This window comes from Phoca vitulina, unplaced genomic scaffold, assembly GCF_004348235.1.
Source record: "Phoca vitulina isolate PV1807 unplaced genomic scaffold, GSC_HSeal_1.0 scaffold7, whole genome shotgun sequence".
Classification (NCBI taxonomy): Eukaryota; Metazoa; Chordata; class Mammalia; order Carnivora; family Phocidae; genus Phoca; species Phoca vitulina.
The window spans coordinates 47,336,522-47,353,612 of NW_022589710.1; the positions used below are offsets into that span (position 1 = coordinate 47,336,522).

A 17,091-nucleotide genomic window follows, 5' to 3' on the forward strand; every position below is an offset into this window, starting at 1 on the left:
CAGCCCCTCACACTGCTGACCACCTTTGCTTCTGGAAATGCTTTGTTCCCCCTTCTCAACCCACACTCCCTCATGGACTGTCCTCTGCAGCCTCCTTCCCTAACCGCCTCCCTCCTGCACTCCCAGTGACCTGACTTCAGCCAGCCTAGTTCTCATTCTCTCTCTCCAGGTTCCTTACAGGTCACAGCCACTGCCACGGTACCGCTTCCCCCTTTAGCTGGCTGACTGATTCCTCCTCTGAAAACATCAGCTGCCCCGTTGCATGGATTTCCCCAAGCATCTCAAAGTCAACCTCTCTACAGTGGAACCAGTATCTGCCTTTCTAAACCAACTTTTTAACCTGCTTTCCTATTTCTCATTCTATGCACAGTCTTGGCGGGCCCCGTGTCCTACACACTGTGCAAGGCACTGGAGAGACTAGAAGGCATCATTGTGCCTCCCAGAAACAATTACCTGGGCTCAAGTCCTCAGTGACATCTTTCCTCTTCTCTTTCCATGTCTAATCTCCCTTGTCCCTGCCCATCTGCACCACCCCTGTGGCTGCTACCATGATGCCCAGCTCAAGTACCCGGAAGAGCTTTCCAGAGGGGAGCCCCTGCCTCCAGCCCCACCCCCTCCCTAGCCGTCCTGCGCTTTGCCATCAGTGTCGCCTCCCTACGGCCCCAGCCTTCCTGTCCTCCTTCCTGCTCAGAGGCCTCCACTGGGTCTCCACTGCCTGTTTAATGAAGTCAAACACCTCACCCAAACATTTCAAACCCTCATAATCCGGGCCCAACTTATCCTTTCAGCCTTATCTTCTAGTACTTTTCTGGGGATAATCTGTACCTTACGTTGTGCCCTATTCTTGGCCTTGATCTTGCTGTCCCCTCTGCCCTATATGCCCTCTCCTCCCTCTCCATCTGTTCGAATCTACCCATTCTTCCAGGGCTGGACTCCACGGCATCTCACTCTGTGTACCTCTGATGCCCTCCAACTCCCTAGCAGAAGTGATCTCTTGCACCCTTTGATCCCACAGCTCTGTGTTTCCTCTTTATACACTTAACACACACGGTCACCAGATCCTCTACTCTGGAAGGGATCCACTTACAGTCTTCAATATGGCTAACATGCGCTCCATTACAATCTGTGAATAAGGACGGGATGTGAGTCACAGAATACGATGGTGGAAACTGATCATTAGCACCAGAGGGCCTTGTCCTTTCACCAGATTTCCTCTGGTTGCCTTCCCATGGAGCTGACTTAGATGCTTCCGCAGCACAAGGGAGAAGTTATTCTTTACAGTCAAAGAGCCTGCTGCTCAGGGCTGCACGTCCTGTGTCCCAAGTCACTCTTTTGAGGGCTCATACCAGGTCTAACTGGATGTTTCTCCCAGTTTGCCATCTACAGGCTATCATACTTGTCTTTTCCAATTTACCCACCCAGAAAGGCTTCTGCCCTTCTACCTTCATAAAGGCCAGGAGATACTCACGTTCGGGGATGGAAGCATTGTGAAGGTTGTTGCCTGAAAGCCGGGCCTGGAAGGCAGAACTGAAGAAGCCATCGCCAGGACCACTGTGGGGAAAGGAGCAGAAGACAGACAAGGTACTGGAGAGAAATTCTAATTTCCTGGGAACCCTAGGAAGAGCCTTGCGCAACTAGTTTAAAAGAAGACAACCAGAGGGGCAGTGTGGTATCATGGGACAGACACAGGTGACGGAGTTGGAGAAACAGGGGTCCAAATCTCAACTCGGCCACTTACTAGCTAGGTGGTGACCTTCAGAAGTACCTAACTTTGCTTAGCCTCAGTTCTCATTTATAAATTGGGGATTTAAAAAAAATCAAAAGAACTCAAAAACAATCATGATGAAGTGAGATAATATGTACAAAATGCTGACACTTGGTCGCTACTCGTTAAATGTGAGCCTCGGCTAGTGTTGCTGCGATTGTCACCCTCCTCCAACTGCACACCTTATTCTGCCCATCCCTTGAAGCACAGGGACTCTGCTTAGGGATAAGGGGCAGTTTGGCTATTAGGAAGTTCTCCTCTTCCTTCAGGCCAGGGTGCTGGCTTTTCTGAGCCCTTTGGATACCCAAAAGACAGAACACAGGAGGAAACGAACAGATAAAACCCACCAGGTCCCTCGAACATCCCAACCACAGACCCAGGAAATCACACACCCCACCTACAGGCTGAGAGGCAAGAGGAAGACGGGAAGCAAGAGGCTGGAAAGGCTTTGCTGTACCTTTTGTTCAGCACCATGAAGTGAACAGCATAAGTGGCTGTGTAGAGAGTCAGCGGCAACACTATGAGGCACAGGATGCGAGCGGTCAGGTGTTTCCCCACAGTCACCTGCAAACAGAGCCAGTTCGGGGTGCTGGGCATATGGGGCTTTATTCTACCTTATACCTTCTTTGCGCGTTACATGTAACTTTTTATGCGTAAGTCAAAATCACAAAAAATTGAAAAACTAAGAGCCAACAAGAAAAAATACATGGAAACCCTAGCCTTTCCATGACACCCCACCACCCCAGCACTGCAGGGTAGTGAACATGGGCCAGCCCTCTGCTGCCTGTGCAGGCCCTCACCCAGGACCTCAGACCATCCCTGCATCTTCAGCCTCATCACTCATCAGTCCCTTCTATATCCCAGTCACACTGAGCTCCGCGCATGGTCCCCACGCTTCCTGTACTGTGCCAGCCCCATCCGTCACACGCATAAGTGTTCCTGACCTGCATCTCAGGCCTCGGCACCCCCCCCCCCGCCCAGAAACCTTCCTAGACCACTTGACCTGGGCTCGTGCCCTCCACTGTGCCCTCACAGCACTTTTTGGCTGGACTGTAATCACCTGTTTACTTATTTCTCTCTCTCCATTGTCTCTGGAGGGCAGGAATCCTTGTTTTATTCATCTGCATATTCCGTGTTTCAGACTGGAAGGGTAGTCTGTCTATATTTTCTGAGCGAATAAATGAACTTATCGAGACTTTGGTTCAGAGGTGATGGCGAAGCCTTGTGGCAAAGTAGTTCAGGTCTGGAGTCAGCCTCCTCTAAGTCTGAATCCTACATCTACCTTTTACTTGTATGGTCTGGGACACATTATTACCTCTCTGGGTCTGGACTTCCTCATTTGTAAAGAGAAGGTAATAACTACCTACCTCACAGGACTGTTAGGAGAGGTAAATGAACCAGTGAAGGTGAAGCACTTTGCACAGTGCCTAGCACAGAATCAGCTCTTAGTAAATAATATTTTAATAAACTCTAAAGGCCTTTCCTGGCCTCCAAATCTGGAGACCCTGGGTCAGAGAAAGAAAATGGTGAGTTCAGAAAGTCACCCTACCCATTTTACTGAAGATCCCATGCAGCTAGTGTCGGCCATATATTTGGCATTGAGCCCAGCTGGACAGATTACGTGACTGGGTAGTTTGTAGAGCATTTAAAAAACATCGCAGAAACAAATGCCAAAAGAAAATACCAAGGATGTTAGTTCATCCTCTCCCTTTAAACCTCTCTAGCCTCCAAGCATGGCCTCCTTCCTGTTGTCATGCTGCCCACAGACAAGGGCCGGAGCCAGCCCCCCTCAGGCCGGAATACAGCCACGCCTCCACCTGCAGCAGAGGCGGAGAAAGGCCACTGGCTCTGCTGAGCAATACCAAGGAGCAAAGACATTTCTACAAACACTTGGGTTCTCACCACTGAAAGACTGAGGTCTCCAAACAGGTGCCAAAGGTCTGAAATGGTGTTCCACCCCACTTGCAGGATGATAAAGAGGCCAACAAACTTGACCCCTAAAGCACCAGCCAGATTAATGCCAGTCAGGCTGAGCCAGAACCACCAGGGGACAGAGAAGGGCCTGAAAACCAACAAGACACAGAGTTCAGTTTGGCAGCTGGAACCAAACTCAAAAACGAGAGCAGCAGTGGGGAAGGGCAGAGGTTCTGTGACCCTGAGAGGCCATGCCTGCCCTCTTTCTTGAGGGCTCCTAACCTCAGGAGACCATGGCGTGGCTCCAAGGAGCATGTGGTTATGGAACTCCCGAAACCGCTGGAAGCAGTGTGAGAGTGAGTAGGATATTTTTCTGGGAGAGGGGCCATAGCTTTCCTGGCTAAGTACAGGGCTCAAATTAAGCAAGAGGCTTATTGTTCAGGTGGAAGGAAAAGGCAAATCCAGAGCAGCCTACTGGATTAAGTCAGCCCTCTCTCTCCTGGGGGTCGCCTGTGGCCCTTGGGAAGCCGGCAATTATTGAGTGCTTACTATGTGTCAGGCGCTGTTCTGAGCACTTGATTTGTATAAACGCTTTAACCTTCACTACAACCCCACGGAGGTAGGTCCTATTATTATCCCCTTCTCCCACAGGAGGAAATCGAGGTACAGAGAGGGCAAGCAGTACAGCTAGCCTGCGGGAGAGCACAGTCCTAACCCTGGCAGTCGGTTCCGAGGTTTGCTCCCCTTACAGCACCCAGTGCTCAGTGCTGCAATTTCCCCATTAGCTGGCTGCCTCCTCTGGCGGAGTGAAGGCCCCTGAACTGCGAGACTTGCGTACCTCCATGCCTCCGGCTCCTAGCACAGGACCTGGCACATAGTATGTATTCAAGAAATGGCAGGTGGAGGTGGGCGTGGTAGGGGGAGATGACCACCCAAAGCCAGGGAGAGATGGTAGTCACTGGATCCGGCTTTATTGGCATAATGCAATTTAATGAGCCTGGCCATGGTGAAACCAAGCTGACTCCTAGAAAAGCCTAGGCGGAGCCAGCTCTTTTGGTTTGAATAGAATGACCTACTCTACTCTCTGAGAGGCAAAAGGAGGATCTGCAAAAGACCATTCTGGAAGAAGACCAGGCCCTCCAGAACAGCTTTAGAACTGACCCGGGCCTGCAGAGATCCTCTTGACTGGCATGGACTGCTTAAGCCAACCTTTTATATAAATTATTCCCGTCAACAGGTCAGGAGTGGATGCAACCACTGAGGGCAGGGAGACAAATAGCTCCCAGGCAGTTTCTGTCCTGGTTCCCTCCCCTCTAGGACAGAGAATGTGAAGGATAAAGTTATCCTGGGATCCCTAACCAGCACTGGTGCCAAGGGGTAGCTTAGAAGATGGTGGGCTGGGAAGGCATTAGGACTCTTCCATAATATCCACAAACCCCTACCCAAATCCACCCATTAGAATATTCTTAAAAAAGATCATTGACATTTTTTTAGTCTTACGCAAAACAAAAAAAAGTATGTCTAGAAAACATATTAAAATCTATTTTTATGATCTAAAATGGACAATCTAAGTTTAAAAAAAAAGTATGCTTGCCTTAAGTGCAGCTTCAAGACAAGTCCTATAGGCACCCACCCTGTCCCCGGCTACAGAAATTCCAGAGTTGCCATAGCTTCTGACCCCCAACGCCCAGCCCGCAGAGATGGTGTTTCTGACCTGTCGGCGCAGGAGTTGTACTTGACCATGCTCAGCATGGCAGCCATGATGAAGAACATCAAGATGGGGTCAAGGAGGATATACTGGGACAGAGTAAGGCATCCTGTATCTGAAAAACATGAGCTCAGCAGTCAAAAAGGGAATCAGAGATGGGCCCCCTGAGAACCAAACACCCCAACAATAAGAAATAGTGCCCCTTATACTTAATTGCATGTAAGCATTTATGCAGTCAAGACCAGATGAGCCACTGAGTCATCAGGGAGGTGGAAGGCCATAGCTTTGGGGTACATCAAAGCCCAGGGATAGGAAACTATATCTCACACTCCTTTCAGGCCAGTGACCCAAGAAACGACCATATCATTCAATCAGATAGAGCAGTCCTGAGATGAGGGCTCTTCCTCATTTCCACCACCAAAATGGGAGTTCTGCCACCCGCTTATATAGCCACAGACTACCCATACCTAGGATAGAGTCTTAGCATTTTACGTGAAGTCTCTGTTGGAAGCGGATTCTCTGCAAAGGCACCCAAGTGATCGTTCTTCAAACAAAATTTCATTACATCAAGCCACTGCTTGAAGCTTCCAATGTCTTGCCATCTCACTCAGACTAACCAAGTCCTCATGACGACTGCCAAAGCCGGCATGGTCTCCCTCCCTAAGCAACCTCCTCCACCAACACCCTCTGCCTCACTCACTCCACTCTGGCGACACTTGGCCTCCTTGCTGTTCCCTGAATCCACCAAATGCTGCCTTGCACCAGGACCACTGCACATGCTGTTCCCTCTGCCTGAACACGCTTCACTCAGATCTCTGCATGGCTTAATTTTCTGCTTCACTCAGGCCATCCTACCCACAAGAGAATCCCTCCCTGTTACTCTCTCCCTTACCCTACTCTATTTTCTACATTGCACTATGGCTTATGTTGTTACATTTCAGATTTACAATACTTGCTTATTTATCATCCGCCGTACTAGCAGGTAAGCTCCATGACAGCACAGTGTCTCATCAGCATATCCTCTGAGGCCTAGAAAAGTGGCCTGGCACAGAGGAGATGCTTGAAAAACAGTTGTGGAATAAAAAAAAGAATAAATGAAGAGGATTAATAACTGAAAAGGGAAATTAAAGACACAAGGAAAAAGCCACCAATCGTCTACAGAGAGGCCCTATAATCTTGCAACATATTTGTCAAAACAAAGCCAGAATTACATGTGAAATACCCACCTAACTTGGCCTGGACTTCTTTAAATGTTAAGTTCTATGAGGTCTGAATTCACTTTAATAAAAATCAGAATAGCACAGAATCAATTTCTACAGATCAACTCTCATTTATCCAGCGGAGAATTACCCACAGAAAATAAAGTTCCCATTTTGCTATTCCCTGCCACCCAGCTACTTCTGAGACATCTGCCCTTGCATTCAGCTGAAATCAGTTTAAGGAGTGCAAACTTATAGTAACTCGAGAGACCTTGATAGTAGCCTGAGAGAAGCAGAACTAGAATCATAAGCCTCCTTCAAATATACACATGCACACACACAAATTTATCTTCTTATCCACACCAAACTCAAATGTGGATAACCTGGAGATAATCTATTCTTTGGGATTATATACGTGAGCACTACCCTCTAATAATATAAAGGTTTGCTACACAGAACTATTTTTATATGTAATATCACTGGTGAAGAAAATAAGATTTGTAATACATTTACCCAATCCTAAAGTTACTTAACCACTGGGCCCATGGATAGGATCCTTAAATGTATTGATTTCCAACTACACTCATAATGTGGCAATTTCCTAAGAAACATGGGTATAAGACAACTTACCAAAAGTGAGGAGGGCAGCGGTGAGCAGTGCTGCCGGGAGGGACTTGGACAGCTCCAATACAGTGAGGTAGGCAAAGGGAACCAGCAAGGAACCGAGGAAAGCACAGAACTATGGAAGGAAAAGAGAAGCAGTCAAACAGCCAGCTAAGCTGAGCATCAGAGACCTACCTGACTTGGCACAAACTAATGTTTAAAATGGAGGACCCTTGGTGCAGGCATGACTTGGTGACCTGAAATCACCTAGAATATCTATAAACAAGAAAGGGATGGTGTGACAGCGAATCATCAAATCAAGCAACATATATGTGCCCATTGAGCATCACCTCGAACACTGACACGAAATCAGCAAAATTCAGCCAAGGAGGTGTGTGCAGGATGGCACATGGTTTCAAGTAGGGGACTCTGAGGTTGGACTGCCCCATCAACTGCTAGCTGTGACTAAAACAGTACATCTCTGAATCTCAGCCTCCCCGTCTGTGTCATATGAAAAATTAGAGTTCCTGCCTCAGAGAGTTTTCTCTGGAGATTAAATGGGCTAGTTTTATTAGCACACACCAAGTACTCAATAAACATTAGCTTCTACTACAAAACTGTGGGTACAAGTAGAGAGAGACCTCTCTATGGTGTTTTAATATTCTAGAGAATTCTATTATTATTTCTGTTATTTCTCCCTTGGCTCTTTCCTTCAATCACAACAGAAATCACTCTTTAATCTACAGGTTGCATTTTAATTCTGGAAAAAAAAAATTATCTGACACTTCAGTATCTGGAGAGTTGTTTTTTGTTTTGTTTTGTTTGGAACCACCAGCTCTCTCTCTACCTCCCTACCCTGTCCATCACAAGTAAATAGACAAGCCCAGGGAAATGGAAATTCTCACATTTGGGTTGTCACTTTTTGTCAATTGAAAGCAATGTGTCCCCGATGGACTCTGAGAAACAAACTGAGGGGAGGGGGGTGGGTGGATGGGTTAGCCTGGCGATGGGTATTAAAGAGGGCATGTTCTGCATGGAGCACTGGGTGTTATACACAAACAATGAATCATGGAACACTACATCAAAAACTAATGATGTAATGTATGGTGATTAACATAACATAATAATAATAAAAAAAAAAAGAAAGCAATGTATCCTAGTGTGAAAGAGAACAAGGCTGTTATATTTGGCCTTGTCGATTTCCACAGCAAGCCCACAGTGAGTCAGGCCTCTATCCAATTACATATGCTATGTGATGTTCAAAAGTCATTAGGAAGACACAGAACCACTTTAGAATATGAACTCGAGGGTTGGGGTAATCCTTATTTAATACAGTTTAATATGACCATGCAAATTATTCAATGATTAGCTCAAATAAGCACACAGCATTTATCTAAAGTGCTTTGAGCTCCTTAAGGAAAGGAGCTTATTATAAATAAATGCAACCTGCTCTGAGAGCTCCATGTCCAAAGTCAGATTTTGCAGGTTTCATTTAGCTACAGATAAGGGGTCCCCACAGAGTTGGGTACTTAGGCCTGGCGATGCTCTATCAAGGCTGGTGCTGCAACTCGGGGCAAACATATATAGCCTCCTCTACAAGACTGGGAAACCCCTTTAGGGTGCCTGAAACCTTCATGGGGAAAGAAGCAGGGACCTGGTGTCAGGAGTATGGGATGCTGAGATCTTAAGGGCCCTCAGAGGTAGGCAATCTTCCAGCAGTTGTGGCCATGGAGAGGAATGACGTGTGGCCTGCCAATGTGCTGAGGCCAATGTCAGGGGGCTGCAGGAGGCTCCTGGCTGCCCGGGTCCTAGGTTGCTCTCCAACCTGAAGTCTGAAGCCTCACATGGGCTGGGCAATAGGTGACAGTGTGTGCTTGCTCCTACCCATGAGATCTCTGTATTATCTGTGGCCTCCACTCCCCTTCTTACCTACCGCAGTTCTGAATCTCTACACCTAAATCTCTACTACAGGATGTGGGTCCAATCATCCTCCCCTCCCACTGCCACCCAAAGTCCCTTTGTCTACACCTGCCACCACTCCAGGGCTTCCAATTATAAGTTCTGACTGAGTGTGGCCCCAGGGTTCAGTCTAGAGTAAGTCAGGAAGCCTTACTCCTCTCATTCCCATGTAGTTGTGATGTTCATATTTGTCCCCAGGCTTCTGGAACAAAAAAGTCCCGTCATACCCACTCAGGTAGCCAGCAAGACCTATCAGCATCTGAGGAGAGAAGGAGAACAAACAAAAAGATGATGAGAGACCTTTAAGATTCCTCTGTCCCCTAAACTTCCCTCCAGCTGCACCCAGACTTTGGCTTCCCTTGATAACTGTCCATAGGAGTTGCCAATGTGACATTTTCTCCTGCCGCTGTTGCAGAGCAAAGAATCTTTTGTCTACAGAGCTCTTTGCTTGAAACAAACCCTCTCTTGTGTTAACGCCAAGTTCTTGGGAATAGTGCAGATTGAATACTTAGGAAGAAAAAATCCCACAATTTGAAGGGCTCTCTCATTCAACCTTCTTTCATTTGCTATGAAATAAAACATGACAGCCCATGGGGGAGGCCATGGGCAGGGGCTGATTCCTGGGAGACTGACCCTCTGAAAGGAAGATGAGGTTCCAAGTCAGAATGAGGAGAGGGAAAAATGGCCAAGGAGTTCCACACCAGCAATAGGCAGAAGGGAAGAAGTGGAGGAGGGGGTGAGGATGCTAAGACAGACACATTTCCCCAGAGGAGAAAAGTCCCAGGGGAAAATACACCAAAAGGCCAGAGACCAGTTTCTCCCATTTCCAATATTTCAAAGGAGGGCAGCCTTGGCACATTCCAAACCAGAACAAATCAACTATTACACTAAGACTGAGATTTGTGAATCCTTCAAAACGTTCAAGATCAGCTTCTTCATTTCTATCTTTTCATCTTTCAACAGTGTAAAAGTCTCTTTTCCACACAAGCAATCAGAAGCTGCTAAGCCATAAAAACTGTCAGCAAATACCAAGCATTTTTAACAGCCCCAGGCTGCCCTGCCCAGACCCCTGTGCTCCAGTTAAGCTGTGTGGAGGGACAGAATATACTGGCTGTATTAAGAAAGCCCCTCCCTGCAACACTGCTTGTGGGGCTTGGGTTTGGACCACGAACCAGCTCACTTTTTACTATAAGTAGCTCTAACCAAAGTCACTCTCTATAGTTCCACATCAAGGAACAGAGGCCAAAATTCAACAGTAAATGATTATAAAGCCTTGTTAAAAAAAAAAAAATCCTAGGGATCAGAAGTTAATGTAACTAATTTAACATAAAGTAAGAGAAGGTATTGAAAAGACAGAGCCATCCAAATACCTAGTTGAACAAAAACTGACAGGTGACAAACAAATGCACGCCCCTTCCCACCTGGGATCTCAGAGAACAAATTCGCCTGGTGCTGGTATAAATTCCCAGACTGCTTTGCTGGTCTGGTAGAGTGAAAAAATGCACTGATGGTTTGCATCTCAGCTCTCTGATTGCCGGCAATACTTATTAATGTCTGAGCTACAAGTAATAAAATCTCCCTTGCGGTGGCGGGGGAGGGCTGTGAGGATCAGAGACAGTACAATAGGTTAAACACCTGGCACTATGCCAAGCCCTTACCAGGCACTTGAAATTCAGTTCCCTCTCCGTTCTCTTAAGATTAAAAGTAGCCCTGAGCCCTAATTTCCTAACTAACTCATTCAAATCAATAAGAAAAGGAACTTACTAGAATAATGGGCAAATTCATAGAAAACAAAATAATGACTAATAAACATATGAAAAAATGTTCAATCCAACTCATAAAGACATGCAAATGAAAACAGTGACACACCATTTTTATTCTCAAATTGGCAAAGTTTTGAAAGTATTATCACACCAGTGCTGGCAATGGTGTGGGGGAAGCAAGAACCCTCATACACTGTCGGTGGGAATATATATTACTACAATATTTTTGCAGAAAAACATAGCAATATCTACCACAAATTTAAATGTGTATATCCTTAGACTCTTTAGTTTGGCTGCTAAGAACCTTTTGGATACACCTGCACAACTATGAAAAGATAAATGTGCAAGGATGTTCATTGCAAAATCTTTTGTAATGGCTGAAAATTGGAATTAACATAAATGTCCACCAATTAAAGATGGGTAAAATAATTTATGGCACATCTGTATAATGGAATAATATATAGCCATTAAAATGCATGGAGCACAACAGTCATAAAAAAGGCTGAGATCATGCCATCTGAGACAGCATGGATGGACCTAGAGGGTATTATGCTAAGCTAGACTGAGAAGGCAAACACCGTATGATTCCACTCATAAATGGAATCTTTAAAAAAATGAATAAGCAAACAAAAACAGAATCAGAACGATAAATATTGAGTACAAACTGTAGTCACTAGAGGGAAAGGGGTGGGGGATGGGCAGCATGGGTGAAGGGGAGTAGGAGATACAGGCTTCCACTTATGGAATGAGTAAGTCACGGAAATAGAAAGCACAGCATAAGGACTGCAGTCAGTGACGTCGGAGCAGCGATGGAACAGGACAGATGGCAGCTACACTTGCGGCGAGCACAGCATAACATAGAAACTTGCCAAATCACCATGGTGTACACCTGAAACTAATGTAACATCATGTGTCAACAATACGCAAATTAAAAAAGGAATAAATAAAATTAAATAAATTTTTTAAAAATGGAGTACATTTTGGGGCACCTGGGTGGCTCAGTTGGTTAAGCGGCTGCCTTCAGCTCAGGTCATGATCCTGGAGTCCCAGGATCGAGTCCCACATTGGGCTCCCTGCTCAGCGGGGAGTCTGCTTCTCCCTCTGACCCTCCCCCGTCTCATGTGCTCTCTCTCTCTCTCATTCTCTCTCTTTCAAATAAATAAATAAAATCTTAAAAAAAAAAGGAGTACATTTTTATGTGCTAATGTGGAAAGAAGTTAAGATATATCATGTTTAAAATATAAGCTGCTGAACAATTTTAGTCTGGGCCTATTTGTATATATAAGATGTTCATGTGCACGTCTGTAAATATACTCACATATCTGTATAAAGAATTTCTTTGTTTTTAAGATTTTATTTATTTATTTGTCAGAGAGAGAGAGAGCACAGAGAAAGAGAGAGAGAGAGAGAGAGAGAGAGAGAGAGCACGAGTGGGGGGAGGGGCAGAGGAAGAAGCAGGCTCTGTGCTGAGCAAAGAGCCCGATGTGGGACTTGATCCCAGGACCCTGGGATCACGACCTGAGCCAAAGTCAGACGCTTAACCAACTAGCCACCCAGGTGCCCTGTAGAAAGAATTTTTTTTTTTTTTAAGATTTAATTTATTCATTTGACAGAGAGAGAGATAGAGAGCAAGCACGAGTACAAGCAGGCAGAGTGGCAGGCAGATGGAGAAGCAGGCTCCCGGCTGAGCAGGGAGCCCGACACGGGCTCGATCCCAGGACCCTGGGATCATGACCTGAGCCAAAGGCAGACACTTAACCGACTGAGCCACCCAGGCACCCTGTATAAAGAATTTCTCTTCCTTTCCAACTGGGGCCCAGCAGAATGGCTCCCACGAAGACGGGTGGCGAGAAGAAGAAGGGCTGTTCTGCCATCAACGAGGTAGTGACCAGAGAATACATCATCAACATTCACAAGCGCATCCATGGAGTGGGTTTCAAGAAGCGTGCCCCTCAGGCACTTAAAGAGATCTGGAAATTTGCCATGAAGGAGATGGGAATTCCAGATGTGCTCACCAGGCTCAATAAAGCTGTCTGGGCCAAAGGAATAAGGAATGTTCCATACCATATCCATGTGCGGTTGTCCAGAAAACGTAACGAGGATGAAGATTCACCAAACAAGCTCTACACACTGGTTACCTATGTACCTGTCACCACTTTAAAAAATCTACAGACAGTTAATGTGGATGAGAACTAATCGCTGATTGTCAAATAAAGGTATAAAACTGAAAAAAAAGAAAAAAAAAGAATTTCTAAGAAAACATATATAAGAAACTAATAGAAATGTGGGGAGAGGTAGCTCTTGACCTTTGACTTCCTTCTGTGCTGATCAAATGTTTCACTCTGCGCAGGCATTCTATTCCCTCCAGGGTTGGGGGCCAGCGTGGAATGACAGCTAGAAGCCTCAGTACTGCAGGAGAAAACTCCCATTCACAACTTCAAGGGGCTTTCTGATTCTTTGACTGCCTTGGCCTTAGAACCTATGAAAGCTACTGTGTTCATCACTCTCTTTCAATCAGGTAAAGCACAGGACCATCAGGAGATAAATTAGGGGGGCAGATGGACCGAACTCCCCAGGGGCAGCCTTAGAAAGAAGCCTCACATTTTTCCCTGCCCACAGGGACCAGATATGAGCCAGGGGAGGCTTAAGTAAAAACACATCAGCCAGTGTTCCACATGCATGTCTTCACTGTGCTGAGCACTAGGGGACTCCAAACATAGACAGGCAGTCCCCAGCTGAAAGACTGGGCTGGTTTTCCTAGGAAAAAAAAAAATCTCCTCCACCAGGGGTCCTGGTTCCCAGGCTACCTTAGTGCAAACATTCAACACATTCTATTGCTTATTCCTACGGTGGTTAACAGATATCATCCAAGTGGGGGGGCAAGGCAAGCATCACGAGGCAGTGTGATGTAAGGGTTAAGAGAGCAGACGTTAAACCAGCCTGCACCTTGACTCTGCCACTTACTAGCTTTCTTCCCTACGGCAAACTTCTTTTCCTCTCTGTGCCCCAGTTTCCCCACTGGCAAAATGGGGATACAACAGTACCTACTTCATAGGTTATTCTGAGGATTACATAAGATAATATACCAAAAGTGACAAGAACAGACTAAGTTTTCAATTGCTCTGATTTTTATTGCTGTTATCTTATAAAGGAGACCGGAGAGGCATAATATTTTCTACTCCAGCTCTGGGCTCAGAGCTAATTTTGAAATAGGTCACTATCCCACCTCCCTCTCCACCCCTCTCTGGTCCCTATCTAATGCTCTCGTGCCCCCAAGCCCACCTGTCACAGACCACCACCCCTGTCTCCCATCACCTCTGCCTTCATCCCCAACTACTCCATGCTCCAGGATCACACCTCCACTTCCTAATGGACCAATTCTTGTCCCTTTGGTGCCAAAGATCTCAGCCTCCATTAGGAAGAAAGGGCTGATCCATTAGCCTTCTCAGAGGTCGTTGTTCTTAGAGGAGTAAAATGAATTCTCACTGTGGGATTTCTAATTGTAAAACATGTGAGAGGTACAGGTCAAAGAATGTACCTGCTGGGAGTGGGAAGGGGGATACGGAGTTTTGCTCCCCTGTAGACAATCAGCTCCTCTCAGCAATCTCTGCTTTATGCAACATATTCCTTCTCTCCACTGTTTACTTTTTTGAATTGAGATAAAATTCATACACCATAAGATTCACCATTTTAAAGTGTACAATTCAGTGCTTTTTAGTATATTCACAAGGTTGTGCCACCATCACCTCTACCTAATTCCAGAACATTTCATCACCCCAAAACTAATTCCCTACCTATTTGCAATCACTCCCCGATCCTCCTTCCCCACCAGACCCTGGCTACTACTAATCTAGTTTCTGTTTCTATGGATTTGCCTACTCTGGACATTTCATATAAATGGAATCATACACTATCGTGGCCTTTTGTGTCTGACATCTTTCACTTAGCATAATGTTTACAAGACTCATCCATGTTGTAGCATGTATCAACACTTCATTCCTTTTTTATGGCTGAATAATATTCCATCATATAGATATACCATATTTTGTATATCCATCCATTGGTTGATGGACTCCCTCTCCATTTCTGGGCCCAGAGAACTCCTCAAAACATCAAAGATTTTCCACATAAGCAGCTGGCCTGGAACATCAGGGTTTCTTTCCACAAGCCCAAGATTTAAATCCAAAATTGAGACTTTGCTCCAACCCTTTGAAGAGAGCTGTCAGTCACCACATTGCTCACCTTTCCCAGAGGTGGGTGCACATCGAAGAAAAAGGTGCGGTTGATATAATAGCTTCCCATTTTTCCAAAGTGAGTCTCATCCCAACTAAAGGAAAAACAGAAAGAGAAATGAGAATTTTTAAATTATCATACAATCTGGGGTGGCTGGGTGGCTCAGTCCATTAAGCGTCTGCCCTCGGCGCAGGTCATGATCCCAGGGTCCTGGGATCGAGCCCCACATCGGACTCCCTGCTAGAGTCTGCTTATTCCTCCCCCTCTGCCCTTTGCCCCGCTGTGCTCTCTCTCTCTCTCTCTCATTGTCTCAAATAAATAAAGTCTTAAAAATATATAAATAAATTATCATACAATCCAAATAGCCATAATAAAGCATGGTTAAAATTACAGTTAAAGCCAAAGACTATGGGGCACCTGGGTGGCTCCGAAGGTTAAGTGTCTGCCTTTAGCTCAGGTCATGATCTCAGAGTCCTGGGATCCAGCGCTGGGTCAGGGTCTGTGCTCAGTGGGGAGTTTGTTTCTCTGTCTCCCCCTGCCCCTCCCCCTGTTTGTGCTCTCTCTCTCTCTCAAATAAACAAATAAAATCATTATTTTAAAAAACCCAAAGACTATAAGTTTCAAGCAATTAATGAGAAAATTTGGATTAAAAAATCATTGACAAATTGGGGCATCTGGCTGGCTCAGTTGGTAGATTATGCAACTCTTGATCCTGGGTTGTGAGGTTTGTTTGTTTTTTTTTAAGATTTTATTTATTTGTTTGAGAGAGAGAGCACACATGTGTGCACTCGAGCTGGGGGAGGGACAGAGGAAGAGGCAGAGGGAGAGAGAGAATCCTCAAGCAGACTCCCACTGAGCGTGGAACCCCACATGTGGCTCGATTTCACGACTCTGACATCACAAAACCAAGAGTCCCACGCTTGACCAACTGAGCCACCCAAGGCGCCATGAGTTTGAGCCTACACTGGGGGTAGAGTTTACTTAAAAAAAAAATTTTTTTTTGTACACAAGTGATTTGAGGAAGCAAGACATCAGGCTGATTGTTTTTTATTTTTTTTAAAGATTTTATTTATTTATTTGTCAGAGAGAGAGTGAGAGGGAGAGAGAGCACAAGCAGGGGGAGCGGCAGGGAGAGGGAGAAGCAGGATCCCTGCTGAGCAAAGAGCCCGATGTGGGACTTGATCCCAGGACTCTGGGATCACGACCTGAGCTGAAGGCACCCAGGTGTCCCCATCAGGCTGATTGTTAACCTTCATTTAGATAGATGAGAAAAGTTAGCAAATATTTGCCAACCAGTTATAAATTTAAGTGAAATCTATACTTATTCTGTAGCTTGAGCTGCTATTTATTTTAAAAGAGCAGAGTTTTTCTATAATATAGAAAGGTTTGTAGTAAGAGTTCTCTTCCAAGTTTGTTACCTTCTGACCCTGAGACTACTTTTGCGACTAGAAAGTAGACTACTATTGCTATTATAAACTACACCACGGGCTACTGAGCAGTAAGAGCCTACAGACTACAGTTGTCACAGGGGTCTAATTTTGCTCATTAACCTTGTGATAATTAACCTGCTGACTATGAGCTTATTAGAATGAACTAACCAGTATATAAAAATTTAGTTAAGAGCCTATCTAGAAGCTATCCTCATTGCACAAATTGTTTTGCAAGTAAATAAGTGATTCTAATACATTAGCTTTTAAACACAATGTAAAAGTCTTGTTCTTCCATACAACCACATAAACCTTTTCACATCCTACACAAAGACTTGATGGCAGCAGCCCAGTTATCTAGCACAGCCTGGCCATTTTTGTCTGTCAGTCCCTCCCTGCAGCTCAGAAGAGCAGTTGCTTTCTAGGGACCAGCCATCCCCAAGGCCAGCTTCATAAGCAATTATTACCAACCTGCAATGTAAGGGGCTAAACATGTGTTTCCCAAAAATGTAGGGTTCTT

General features: G+C 45.5%; 2 protein-coding genes across 4 annotated transcripts in view; one reads left to right on the forward strand and one right to left on the reverse strand.

Annotated features, from left to right (window-relative positions):
• POMT2 (protein O-mannosyltransferase 2) overlaps positions 1-17,091 on the reverse strand; it is a 44,281-nt gene that overhangs the window by 22,228 nt on the left and 4,962 nt on the right. For all 3 annotated transcript variants that reach the window (XM_032405669.1, XM_032405668.1, XM_032405670.1), the window contains exons 2-8: positions 15,154-15,238; positions 9,303-9,407; positions 7,217-7,325; positions 5,394-5,502; positions 3,668-3,827; positions 2,223-2,329; positions 1,469-1,551 (exon numbers count right to left, since the gene is read on the reverse strand). In XM_032405669.1, coding sequence (XP_032261560.1) covers positions 1,469-1,551; positions 2,223-2,329; positions 3,668-3,827; positions 5,394-5,502; positions 7,217-7,325; positions 9,303-9,407; positions 15,154-15,238 — 758 coding nt within the window. The remainder of the gene's footprint in view (positions 1-1,468; positions 1,552-2,222; positions 2,330-3,667; positions 3,828-5,393; positions 5,503-7,216; positions 7,326-9,302; positions 9,408-15,153; positions 15,239-17,091) is intronic.
• Positions 12,716-13,107, forward strand: LOC116633191 (60S ribosomal protein L31-like). The gene has a single exon (XM_032405676.1). The coding sequence runs from the start codon at positions 12,736-12,738 to the stop codon at positions 13,105-13,107; it is 372 nt and encodes a 123-aa protein (XP_032261567.1). The 5' UTR covers positions 12,716-12,735.

What these genes read in the sequence shown, in the direction of transcription:
- LOC116633191 (XM_032405676.1), top strand. Translation starts at nt 12,736, where the DNA reads ATGGCTCCCACGAAGACGGGTGGCGAGAAGAAGAAGGGCTGTTCTGCC.